The sequence below is a fragment of the Carcharhinus amblyrhynchos genome, chromosome 3 (assembly GCF_965287045.1).
Source record: "Carcharhinus amblyrhynchos chromosome 3, sCarAmb.v2.hapA, whole genome shotgun sequence".
Lineage (NCBI taxonomy): Eukaryota > Metazoa > Chordata > Chondrichthyes > Carcharhiniformes > Carcharhinidae > Carcharhinus > Carcharhinus amblyrhynchos.
In genome coordinates, this window is record NC_137326.1 from 70569124 (window position 1) to 70582295 (window position 13172).

The window sequence follows — 13172 nt, forward strand, 5'->3', positions numbered from 1 at the left end:
ACAACCAATCAAAGGTGTTCTTTTGAAAATTAGGTTTTGCCTTAACTACTCTAAGCAGAAATCCTTCCTGATTCTACACTCTTTGGGAAGCCAAACTGCCTGACTCACAACTTGAACCTGTGCCTTAAGTTAGAGTACTGTAGTAACCACATGGGATTAATTTTTAACAGTTTATAAAAAGGTAAAGTCACCAGAGACCCTGATGACCATAGGCTGCTCTCCCCTTTTGAGAGGGAGAGCTGACTGGTGGTGATTTAACCACTCCTCAGACGAGGGACAAGGTGAGATGGCAGGCCTTCATGAATAACCTCAGCCAATACAGGAACTGAATTCTCACTCTACATCATTAACCAGCTGGTTGTTATATCTGGTCAAAATAGTGGAATACTAGGTTGAGCAAGTTGAGAGTTATGGAGAAAGATTGAAAGTTCTTGAACTTTCCAAATTGTATGGCAAACAAGATTGCAGTTTCTGATTCATAAATAAATTATTGTCCTGATTATAGTAATGCACATAAAGCTACAAGGTTATCCAGGTTAAATCACACCCTCGCCAAGCATTGCCCAGACATTACTGGTCAGCAAATGTACCTGATGGGTCTTGTAAAAGAAGAGGCAGAAGTTGGTGAAAACAACCCAAAGTTTTTGCCATCCATTGCTGTTCTTGAACTTCCTCAGCAAGTAACCCGAGAGCTGGTTCTGTAACAAAAGTACCGAGGGTCAGCATCTTACTTTGCACATGAGTGTAAACAGTATTTTATTAAGGCCATGTATTCCTAACATTTTGCATTGCAGCACCATCCCAACACAGTGCTCTGCCTCTCTTGTCACTCAGTTATCTAGATTCTATAGCTGCAATCAATTAAATCTTCTAAGGTATCAAAGTAAACTCAAAGTGTTTTGAGGCTCCTCACAGAAACTGTTTAATAAAATTGAACAAACCACAAAGAATAGCAATGAAAGCAGAAAGAATCAAACATTCAAGGCAAGAGTGGATAGCAAAGAGATAAAGTATGTGATATTTTTCCATTTTTAGGGCCAGCAATGACCTTCAGTTTCCTATAAGCCTGTCCATTCCTGTTTCTATCAAAGGTAATCCTTTTCCTTCAGGTACCATGCCTTAAGAGGGCATTGGCGACTATGGACTCTCATTGCATTAGTCCACAGCTATGCTTGTTTTAAGTTTAAGTTTATTTATTAGTGTCGTAAGTAGGCTTGTATAAATGCTTCAATGAAGTTACTGTGAAAATCCTGGCTTCTGTTCGAGTACACTGAGGAGAATTTAGCATGGCCAATGCACCTACCAGCACATCTTTCGGACTATGAAAAGGAGCCGGAGCACCCAGAGGAAACCATGCAGACATGAGGAGAATGTGCAGACTCCACATAGACACTGACTCAAGCCAGGAATTGAATTCAGGTCCCTGGCACTGTGAGGCAATAGTGCTAACCATGTGCAAGTATTGCAGTGGTTTGCCATTGCCTTCTGCGGTATGGCTGACCAGCAAACTCTCCTTCTCTTACTGCCTGCCTTCAGGTGCACTGGAAGGATTAATAACCAACATGTTTGGCCACGTTAGGAACATACCTTCAACAGCCATCAAGTCCTGGAGTAGAACTTGACACCGGGACTTTGGATGCCACCAATGCATCACAGGACCTCCATCATAGCTACGCACATAGAAAACTGTTACTTTACAGGCAGAAATTACTGGTGTTGACAGTGTTGTCAAGCACTATTTACTCACCAATAACCTGCTTACCAATGCAGTTTGAATTCTAACTGGACCACATGCCTCCATACCTCATTGCAACCTTGGTCTAAACATAGACTAAAGAGCTGAGTTCTAGAGGTGAGGTGAAGGTGACAGAGCTTGATCTCAATATAGCAGTTGATCAAATGTGGCACCAAGCAGTCCGAGTAAAAGTGAAGTCCATGGAATTAGGGTGAAATCTCTCCTCTGGCTGGAGTCATACTTAGCATAAAAGAATACAGTTGTTTTTGTTTGGACCCAATCATCTCAGCCCCACAGACTTCACGGCAACACAAAGCAGAAGCGGTCTGTGCCGCGGACCTGGAGAACATTCAGGCTTGGGCTGATAAAAGGTTAGTAACATGCCTCAAGAGTGGAACCATCATGGAATTCCCCAACAAACACCCTAGGGTTCAGAAATTGAACAGACCAGCCTTATATTGTAGCTAAAAGAGCAGGTTCGCAGGCTGGGGATGCTGTGGCAAGTAACTCATCTCCGCAGATGCCTGTTCACCATCTACAAAACACAAAAATCAGGAGCGTGATAGATTACACTCTACTTGTCTGGATGAGTGCACAGAAACAGTTGGAATCGACCATAAGGCCCTTCGAGCCTGATCTGCCATTCAATACAATCATAGCTGATCTTGGGCTTCAACTCTACTTCGCTGTCCATTCCCCATATCCCTTAATTCCTTAAAATACCAAATAGCATGAACAACACAAAATACTCAACACCATCCAAGGGCAAAGCAGCCCGCTTGATCAACAATCTATCCACCACCTTAAAGGTTCATATCTGCGCCACTGATGCCCCACCTCTGCAGTGCACTACTTACAAGATGCTGTACAAGCCTCCTTTGATGTACTTTCCAAACCTGCAACCTTCACCAAAGTAAGGGCAACTGACACATGGGAACACCACCACCTGCAGGTTTCCCTTCAAGTCACAAAGCAGCCTGACTTGGAAATGTATTGCCGCTCTTTCATGTTCATTGGGTCAAAAACCTAAGCAACAGAATGATGGGAAGAGTATCGATACCTCATAGTGAATTCAGTGGTTCAAGAAAGTGGCTGACCACCACCTTAGAGTCACAGATCCTATAATGTGGATTCCAGAACTGCACACAATAGTTCAGCTGTGGCTAATCACATTTCATATAGTTCCAGCATAACCCCCCTGCTCTTAAACTCTATGCCTTAGCCAGTAAAGGCAAGTATACCATATGCCTTCTTAACTACTTTATCCACTGCAAACTAACTTAAGGTACTAACTGGTGTACATGCACACCAAGGTCCATGATCTTCAGTGCTTCCCACAGTCCTCCCCTTCATCATGTATTCCCTTCCTTCATTTGTCCTACTCATGTGCATCACCTCACACTTATCCAGATTGAATCCCATTTGCCATTGATCTGCCCATCTGACTAGCTTGTCTATATCTGCTTGTAGTCTAAGACTATCCTCCCTATTTACCTTCTCGAGAGCAATTAGGTGTAGCTAATCTACTTTGCTAGCCATGCTCACATCATTAAAGGAATGAAAAAGAACAGTGGATTATTGTGTGAATTTGATTGAAGCTTGAAGAAGTGAAAATGGTCCAAAGCTTCAAGATTCTAAGTGTCCAGATCACCAATAACCTGTCCTGGTCCCTCCACGCCAACACTAGAGTTAGAAAAGCCCACCAATGCCTCTACTTTCTCAGGAGGCTAAGGAAATTCAGCATGTCTGCTATGATTCTCACCAACTTTTACAGATCCACCATAGAAAGCATGCTTTCTGGATGTATCACAGCTTCATATGGCTCCTGCTCTAACCAAGACCGCAAAAAACTGCAAAGGGTTGTGAATGAATCCCAATACATTACACAACCAACCTCCCATCTATTGACTTTGTCTACACTTCCTGCTGCTTCAGAAAAGCAGACAGTATAATTAACGACCCCATGCACCCCAGACATGATACGTTCTACCTTCTGTCAAGAAAAATATACAAAAGTCTGAGGTCACGTACCAACTGACTCAAGAATAGCTCTTCCCTGCTGCCATCAGACTTTTGAATAGACCTACCTTATAATAAGTTGATCTTTCTCGATACCCTCACTATGACTAACACTACATTCTGCACCCTCTCGTTTCCTTCTCTATGAATGGTATGCTTTGTCTGCATAGCGAACAAAAATCAATACTTTTCACTGTATATCAATACATGTGACAATAATAAATCAAATCAAATCAAATCTCATCTCTGCTGACATCTTGGCTCTTACTGAAGGGTTCCCTCCTCGTTGTATTGTTCACCACCTGCCCAGCACCAAACTGGAGGTGTGGCCCTTAAAACACATTCACAGCTTGGTCTCTGTCCCAGGTCCTAGGTCCTCCCCTCCTTTCAGTATCTCACTTTTTTCCATCCCTCTGTCATTTCCTTCAAAATTCTCATTGAATACCAGCCCCAAACTTCATCCAGAGATATCCTACCTCAGCCTTTACAATGTGTGACTCCTCATTCTTGTTAATTTCAATCTTCTTCGTTTTTCCCTAAGGCCTCTCTCATCCAATGCATTGCTCCTGTTGTCCGTAAACCTCGTAAGAAGTTTCACAACACCAGGTTAAAGTCCAACAGGTTTGTTTGATAGTAAACGCCACAAGCTTTCAGAACACTGTTCCTTCATCAGGTGAGTGGAGAATTCTGATCAGGAACAGGGCATATAGAGGCACACACAGTTTACAGAATACTGATTAGAATGCGAGTCTTTACAGCTAATCTGCTATTCAAGTCTTAAAAGGTGCAGACAATGTGAGTCGAAATAGCATTAAGCATAGGTTAAAGAGATATGTATTGTCTCCAGACAGAACAGTAAGTGAGATGTTGCAGATTCAGGCAAGTCATGGGGGTTACGGACAGTGCGACATGAACCCAAGATCCTGGTTGAGGCCGTCCTCATTTGTGCGGAACTTGGCTATCAGTTTCTGCTCAGCGACTTTGTGCTGTCGTGTGTCGTGAAGGCCACCTTGGAGAATGTTTACCCGAAGATCAGAGGCCGAATGCCCATGATCACTGAAGGGAACAGTTTTCCCTGGTAATTGTCGAGCGGTGTCCATTCATCCGTTGTTGTAGCGTCTGCATGGTCTCCCCAATGTACCATGCATCGGGACATCCTTTCCTGCAGCGTATTAGGTAGACAACATTGGCTGAGTTGCAAGTGTACGTGCCGTGTACCTGTTGGATGGTGTTCTCATATGAGACGATGGCATCCATGTCAATGATCCAGCATGTCTTGCAGAGGTTGCTGTGGCAGGGTTATACGATGTTGTGGTCACTGTTCTCCTGAAGGCTGGGTAGTTTGCTGCGGACAATGGTCTTTTTGAGGTTGTGCGGTTGTTTGAAGGCAAGAAATGGGGGTGTGGGGATGGCCCTGGCGAGATGTTCATCTTCATCAGTGACATCTTGAAGACTCTGGAGAAGGTGTCGTAGCTTCTCCGCTCCGGGGAAGTACTGGACGATAAAGGGTACTCTGTCCACCGTGTCCCGTGCTTGTCTTCCGAGGAGGTCGATGCGGTTTTTCGCTGTGGCGCGTCAGAACTGTCGATCGATGAGCCGAGCGCCCTATGCTGTTCTTAAGAGGGCATCTTTCAGCGTCTGGAGGTATCTGTTGCGATCCTCCTCGTCTCAGCAGATCCTGTGTATATGGAGGGCTTGTCCATAGGGGACGGCTTCTTTAATGTGTTTAGGGTGGAAGCTGGAGAAGTGGAGCATTGTGAGATTATCTGTGAGCTTGCGGTACAGTGGGGTGCTGAGGTGACTGTCCTTGATGGAGATGCGTGTGTCCAAGAATGCAACCGGTTCCATCAGTCTCGTAGCGGATACAGAGGAATTCATCAGGCGAATGAGGCTGCGGGAGTTCTTCCACAAACCCCAAGAGGCCAATAGCGAACACAATGAGAGAGCCAATGAACTGGAACAGCCAACAGAGAGATCCACAGTGCAGCAACCGAAGAGGAAAGAGTCCAATTGGACTCCTCCAGAAGGCCACTGCCCTCGACTTGACATGTATGCCCAAGCTATCAGGAGGTGCGTCAACACCAGATTCAAAAACCGCACTCACAAGACAGCATTGCACATCACCCAAGCACAACGCAACACCATCTATGCTCTTGAGACCAACTGCAACATTGTCATCAAACCAGCAGACAGAGGGGCCATCGTCATATTGAACAGAACGGATTACTGCAAAGAAGTGTACTGACAACTGAACAACGAGGAACACTACAGACAGTTACCTGCAGATCCGACCAAAGAATACAACTCAACACTCTGATCAAGTGCTTTGATCCTGACCTCAAAGCACCCTTTGTGCAAAGGAGAAACAATTTATACTACATGAGAAAAGGGTACTGAGATTAGCAAGTCAGCTTGGATTCTCCATGGCAATGCCTTGACCGATGCATCAGGAATTTACTGTGTATCATGTTTCTGTTTAATTCAAAACAAGGTGCAATGCCTGGACATGTTCTTTCTACTTACTGAGTACAGGACCCTGTGTATAAATTATGTATAGTTTCAGACAGTAAAAAGTCTGACAACACCAGGTTTTAGTCCAACCTATTTATTTGATAATATACTCACAAGCTTTCGAGGGGACTGCCTCTTCGTCAGGTGAATGGAGAGTTCTGGCCTCAGACAGAGCATATAAAGCACAGACAGTTTAGAGTCTGTGCTTTATATGCTCTGTCTGAGGCCAGAACTCTCCATTCACCTGACGAAGAGGCAGTCCCCTCGAAAGCTTGTGAGTATATTATCAAATAAATAGGTTGGACTAAAACCTGGTGTTGTCAGACTTTTTACTGTGTTTACGCCTGTCCAACGCTGGCATACCCACATCATAGTTTCAGACAAGCATAAACGAGCTACATTGTGGGCCCCGACTAATAATCTTAAGTCGATTGTCAGTGCAATTCTTGGCATTCTCAGGATTGTTTAACAAGTGCTGCCACCTACTGAAACCTAATTGGCTCAATGGCCATCACCAAATCTGGCCAGAATATGTTGAATATTTAATAGGCCTCTGCCAAAACCAGCTTTTATAGCCTCATCTTGGAAAGCAATGATATACCCAAGCTTCTATGTTGGTTATGAAATGTTTCCTTATAACCCCTTCCCTACCCCCTTCAATCTCATTTAAAACAAGTAGTATGAGGTTTAAATGAGCTTCTTCACTGCAATACTGATTCAATTGCTTCTGCAGCTCCTCTTCACCCATCTCCTTGGCTAGAGAGCCAAGACTCACATTGTAATTCCTCCCTCATAATCCTCTATTTGATTTCTATTCCCTCCCTCAGCTCATCTCATTTACGGAATTCCTGCTCCCTCAAACTCATTCAGCTTAGTAAGAAGTCTCACAACACCAAGTTAAAGTCCAGCAGACTTATTTGGAATCACGAGCTTTCGGAAGAAGGAACAGCACTCCGAAAGCTCATGATTCCATAAATCTGTTGGATTTTAACCTAGTGTTGTGAGACTTCTTACTGTAGCCATCACAGTCCAATGCTGGCATCTCCATATCATTCACCCTAAACTGCTGAATCCCCAACATTTCTTCCTAGTCTCAAGGTAACTGGCATTGTTAATAGTTTTCTCTTCTTGAACATAGTTCTGTCCCACTTCAAAACCATCTTCATAAAAGCATCCTCTTCCTATTCAAAGTACAATCCCAGCTCCACATGCCATTTCCATTCAAATAATGACTCCTAGGCCTGCACTCATCTTTCATATAACTATTGTTTAGATCTCTTCATATTTCTGCCCTTTCACAGCATGATTGTAAGCAAAGTCATCAGGATTGTCTGTGGTTGTGCCCATATGTTATCCCCCCCTTGCCCTCTCCATAGCCTTTGATGCAGCTGATCAACTACCCTCCACCAAAATCTCTCCCCTACTGATCAACTGGGTAGAAATTTTCTTGTTTGGATCCAGTCTGTCGCTAGAGAATCTGACAATTGTTTCTATTCTCACCCCTGCATCATTACCTGCCAGGTCATTCAAGGTTGCACCCAAAGCCCTCTCCTCTGTCTATATGTTGCCCCTCTCAGTATCTCCTGCTTTGACTCGATGTCCAAATATTTCCTTGTGTTTTTGGGACATTTTTCCGCATTAAATATGCTATATGAATTTAAGTTGTCCACCTCCATGGCCAATGTACATCTTTCTGATAGCAGCTACTAGACAGAAATTAGGGAATGGAAGCTAGGTACAGTCTTTCTCTCCCTGGGTGCAGAGTGCTGAGGCCACTTGCAGTGTGCCGAGTGCTGTGGCATTCAGATACCTCAACGTAAACTGGACATTCCCTGCTATGTGTGGTTTCCATAATTAAAAAGTAGGCCTAGAACCAAAATACCCCAAGAAGTTTTAGTCTCCTCTAATTCACTTACAAGCACAGTTCACAGTGGCAACTGATTAACAGGTTTACCTCAAACATGCGAAGGTAATCAGTCAGCGAAAGGCTCTGGTTCCGGTACCAGCACACATGGGTGATGGCATTAGGCCGCTGGCCCTGGCCCAGAAGGTAGTGTAGAGGAAGCTCCGGTGAGGCGGTAGAGGAACAGAAAACTAAGCAGGTCCATGAGTACGCCAACATGGAGATGGGAATAACAAGTAAGAAAGGCAGAAACAGGATAGCAGTAAGTAAAATAAGGTCAGTTAGAAAGTACTTAATACAGCTGTTAGTAACTGAAATGTCACAAAGTGGCCAGCTCTATGGACAAAACTACATCAGTGGCTCTCACCTTATGGGGATAATGAGATTCCATTCAAGCATGAGCCACACAGAATATACACTCAGATCAATGGCTTACTAAAACTCTAAATCATTAGGCCGTTGATTGACTCATATTGTGACATTCCTGATGTGGCCACTTTTAAGAATGCACAGGGGAGAAAACCAGTTGCAACACAAAGAAAAGGAAGCAGGAACTTGCTGCATGAGAGAAACAAAAGATGATTTTCATCGTCAAAAGGACACAGGATGTAGTGAACTGAAAGAAAATGAAGCAGTGTAAAGAATTTGCTGCAGGGGTCTGTTTGAATGGAAGAGGAATGAGAATGAGTGATTAAGCAGATGTAGTGTGCTTTCAGACCATGAGATAACCCAGGCTTTCATACATCAGCAATCAATTGTAAAATGTAAATAGACGTACACAAGGAGTACAAGTCCCAACAACCTGAAATGAACTAGGGAAGTAGAAGACAGTCTGAGAATATTACTGGGTCTGAGTGCCATGATCGAGCACGGAAATTAAAAATGTTCCAAAAAGAATGCATGATGCACCAATCTGCTGTGCTAGAATCCCTGCAGTGCAGGAAGAAGCCATTTGGCCCATTGGATCTGCACCAGCTATCTCCAACCCAGGCCCTTTCCTCCACCCTATCCCTGCAACCTTGCACATTTAGCATGGCCAATCCACATAACCTACACATCTTTGGATGCAAGAGGAAATCAGAGCATCCGGACGATACCCACAAAGATATGGGGAGAATGTGCAAAATCCACATAATCACCCAATGTTGGAGTTGAGCATAGGTACCTGGTGCTGTAAGGCAGCAGTGCTAACCACTGTGCCACCCTTTCTGATTTTGGAACTTAAATTTTGTTCCTCAATCTGGATGAGCAGAAAAGATTAGGGTGAGTATGTTTAACCCTCTTCAGCTATGTCCTGCCAAAACATGTATTAATGGATTGACATCACCTAAAACAGAACAAACTACAGTGTAATCTGGGCCAAAGAACAGGTTAGGCACTGCTAATCCCCAACTTCTCACTCTGTTTAGAATAAACTGACTCCAAATGGGGGAGTTACTGGTGGACTTTAAAGAATCTGTGACACTGATCCAAAGAAAAGCTAAGGGGTTATCCCTTGTGCCCTGGCTGACAATTATACTGCAATCAATGTCACAAAATAAAAACAAATGATCTAGTTATTTCTACATTTTTGTATCTGTGCGCAGATTGGCTGCTGGAATTTTTAAATTACAAGTGACTAAAAAGTACTTTACTGGCTATAAAATGCTTTGAGCCACCTCAGTGGTTCATGTAAGGTGTTATATAAATGCAAGCTTTTTTTTGTTGGTGGCACAGCATTAAGTTCCTGGTCACAAATAAGGACTGTAACCTCGCCCAACCTTTAAACTCTAGATCCCCTGTATGTAAGCCTTATCAGTTCTGAACCAGATCACAAGACTAAAGCCAGTGTTTTTTATATCTGTGACCAATGACACCAAGGAATCTGTTCACCTGCAGAGATGTAGAGTGCACTTGAATGCATAAACCTGAAGGCAAAATCAACAGGATTGGAGTCCTGTTAACCTACAGGAAGGACAGCTTCACAACTCAGATTATCCTGTACTTCCCACTCAGAGGTTGCACACTGGAGATAAGCAAAACCCTTCTAGTTTCCAATGTAAAAAGACATTTATTTTTGATTTGTCAATTCAGTTTACAAATGCCCAAGCAATAACTGGCAAAGAGAATTAAATGATGATATAACTTTAGCTGGTAGTATGTACTCATTGTTTGCTGCACTGGGTTATCCTGAGGTTTAAGTGGTGGTGAGAGTGCCCTGCTGGGTACCTCCACTGCAACACTGTGGTCCAACATGGAGACACTCGTGTTGCGATGCCAGCACACGTGCACTGTGGTATTAGCACGGTGATGGGTCTGCTTGTCCAACGAGCTGTGGGAGGAGTGAGTGTCGTCTTCAGATTCCTGCTCCAGTGACACTTCGTCTGAAGATCCTGGGAACATCAGGATAAATGCATAAAGAGGAATAGCTGTAGTAGTGTCAGGATTTTAAAAAGGCACAGGAGAATGTTGTCAAGTTATTACCTGTTATCATAATTAAAATAAACAGTAGCTACTGACAAGTCAGAAAATGTAACAATACCCCCAAAACAACAGATCTTTTGGCAAGATGAAATATTAATTAAAAATAATCAAATTGGACACTTTATTGGCAAGAACAGGCCCATTCAACAGTCTGCTGGAAAAATTAGGTTCTTGAATTTGTTGAAGAATCCAGTGGGAGAGAAAAGTACTTCATTTCTACAACATAACTCAGAACTGAGATTTGGATCTTTAACTCCCATTGGATCTTGACTCTTCCAATAGATAATTTTATGGCCACATAATTTGGTAGCACAGGACGTGCTGGAATTGTATCATTCAGCTGGACACTGCAATTACATGTCTGAAGATGGGTGTACAGAAGGTTTGCTATCTTTCGATTAAATATAAACAAGTCAACATATTATGCCTCATTTTCTCTTCCAATAGCTGAGCAAAAGCTCCAGAGATGTCTCAGAGGGACAATAAAGAACTAAGGGAGTACCTGGCCTTAAGATGCACCTTCAAGTAAACGTGATTCACTTCCCAGTAAAATATACTTTTAAAAAGTAACTTACTGTTTGACCGATCACATGCATTGCTTTCCAGAGTTGTGTCTCTCTTCTCATTTGACTTCTTCACCACCTCAATGGCAATGTTCAAGTCCTCTATCCATTTCCCCATTTCTACACGGGAACTAAGGAATAGGTTAATAGAAATGGTTGAGATATAAGCACAAAGATCTGCTATCAAAAATATGTAGTGACTTCAAACTTTAGGCAGTAAAAAAGCCACGGCTACCTTTACATTGGCAAACCTGATAAATAATAAATCAAGGAACCCCTGGTATAGATTCCATTTTTTGTTTATTTTTCTTCCACCTCTGATATCTTTGCATCATACATTACAGGCTAAGAAGATGTCCATACCTCTCAATTGTACTCTGTAACTAACTGATAGGAATTGGCAATGGGATGCAGTGACTGTGTCATACAGACACAGCATCCCATTGCCATTTAACCCATCGACTTCATGCTAGCTCTCTGAGGGTCCACTACCCTGTTCTTTCCCCCTAAGTTTAATTCTCTCATATCCATCTAATTTCTTTTTAAAATCATTGAATGTCTCCTTTTTCACTCTCCTCGTAGGCAGCCAGTCTAAAGTTATTTCTGCTTGTTGCATAGAAAATTCATCCCCTCCCCCCCGCCCCCTCAGTCAGATTGTAAATAGCTGAGGCCCAATTCCTTGCATTGCCTTTTTAATATATGGAATTTGGATATAGCTAGCATTTATTGCCCATATCTAAGTTTTTTGACGTTTAAAGTTTATTTATGAGAGTCACAAGTAGGCTTACATTAACACTGCAATGAAGTTTACTGTGAAAATCCCCTAGTCGCTATATCTGATGCCTGTTTGGGTACACTGAGAGAGAATTTAGTATGGCCAGTCCACTTAACCAGCACATCTTTTGGAAAGTGAGCTTCACGCAACACCTATTAAATACCAAAATAGTTTGCAACTGAACAGGTCACTTTTGATGTAGTCGTTCCAGTTATAGAATGTCTGATGGTTGCAAGAGCTGGCATATGTGATCATAATTTCAAATGCATGCATGGAAAATCATGTACATGTTTACATTTTTACATTTACACCCTTAAGATCACTAAAATACTTATCTCTACATATCATAATCATGAAATAAGCAAAGTACCAGAATCACAGTCACGCACTAAAACATTAGTGCACATGTGCATACACGCAGAGTACACAGCAATCACCCATGTGTACTCTGACCTGAGTATACTTAAATCTACATACAGCCATGTTATCATACACATCTGTATTTGCAAATGTGGCATAGAACTATATCAGTGAATAATCGCTCAGTTGGGATAGTCAGAGACACCACTCAGCCCTTCAGTGTTATCAAAAGAATAAGATGCCAAGGTTGTTCCAACACTTAATTTATTGCTTGAGGAAGAAAACTTCTGGATAAGCCCAACCCCATCTATATCCAAAGGAATATCTGTAGTCATACTTGTACCTCTATTGAGAAAGTAATCATCCCCTCAATCATTAACTTTGCAATCAGACCTCATCCATTTTTTGTGATGTGCCCTGACGCAATCCCTGTTTATCTGGAGAGTGATGCCATGGATTCAATACCATTCCATATCACCAATTCTGATCCATTGTTTGACTGTGAGAAAGAGCTGAACGTGGTAATCATTGAAAGTAGATAGTTTAAAAGTATTTCAAACCCCAATAAGCATAATATGAATACAAAAACAGGAGGAGGCCATTCAGCCTTTCAAACCTCTTCTGTCACTCGATACAATCACGACTGATCTGGAGTCTCAGCTCCACTTTCCTGATTATTCCCCACAACCCAAGATTCCCTTGTCTGTCAAAAATCTAAGTAACTCAGCCCTGAATAACTTCAGTGACTGTTTTCTGGGCTAGGAAATTCCAAACTAAGAATCTTCTAAGAGAGAAAAGAAAGTTTCCTTATCTCTGTATGAAAAGGAAGGCCTTAGTTCCCAT

At 42.5% G+C, this 13172-nt stretch overlaps 1 protein-coding gene across 9 annotated transcripts in view; it reads right to left on the bottom strand.

Moving 5' to 3' along the window:
- The window catches only part of farp2 (FERM, RhoGEF and pleckstrin domain protein 2), a 222184-nt gene that overhangs the window by 8403 nt on the left and 200609 nt on the right, over nt 1-13172 (bottom strand). For 5 of the 9 annotated variants that reach the window (XM_080185077.1, XM_080185054.1, XM_080185069.1 and 2 more), the window contains 3 exons: nt 11207-11325; nt 10377-10540; nt 591-698 (listed from right to left, as the gene is read on the bottom strand). In XM_080185077.1, coding sequence (XP_080041203.1) covers nt 591-698; nt 10377-10540; nt 11207-11325 — 391 coding nt within the window. Of the gene's footprint in view, nt 1-590; nt 699-8219; nt 8360-10376; nt 10541-11206; nt 11326-13172 lie in introns of those variants that run through there. The other 4 variants (XM_080185107.1, XM_080185102.1, XM_080185096.1 and 1 more) reach the window with 3 other exon arrangements.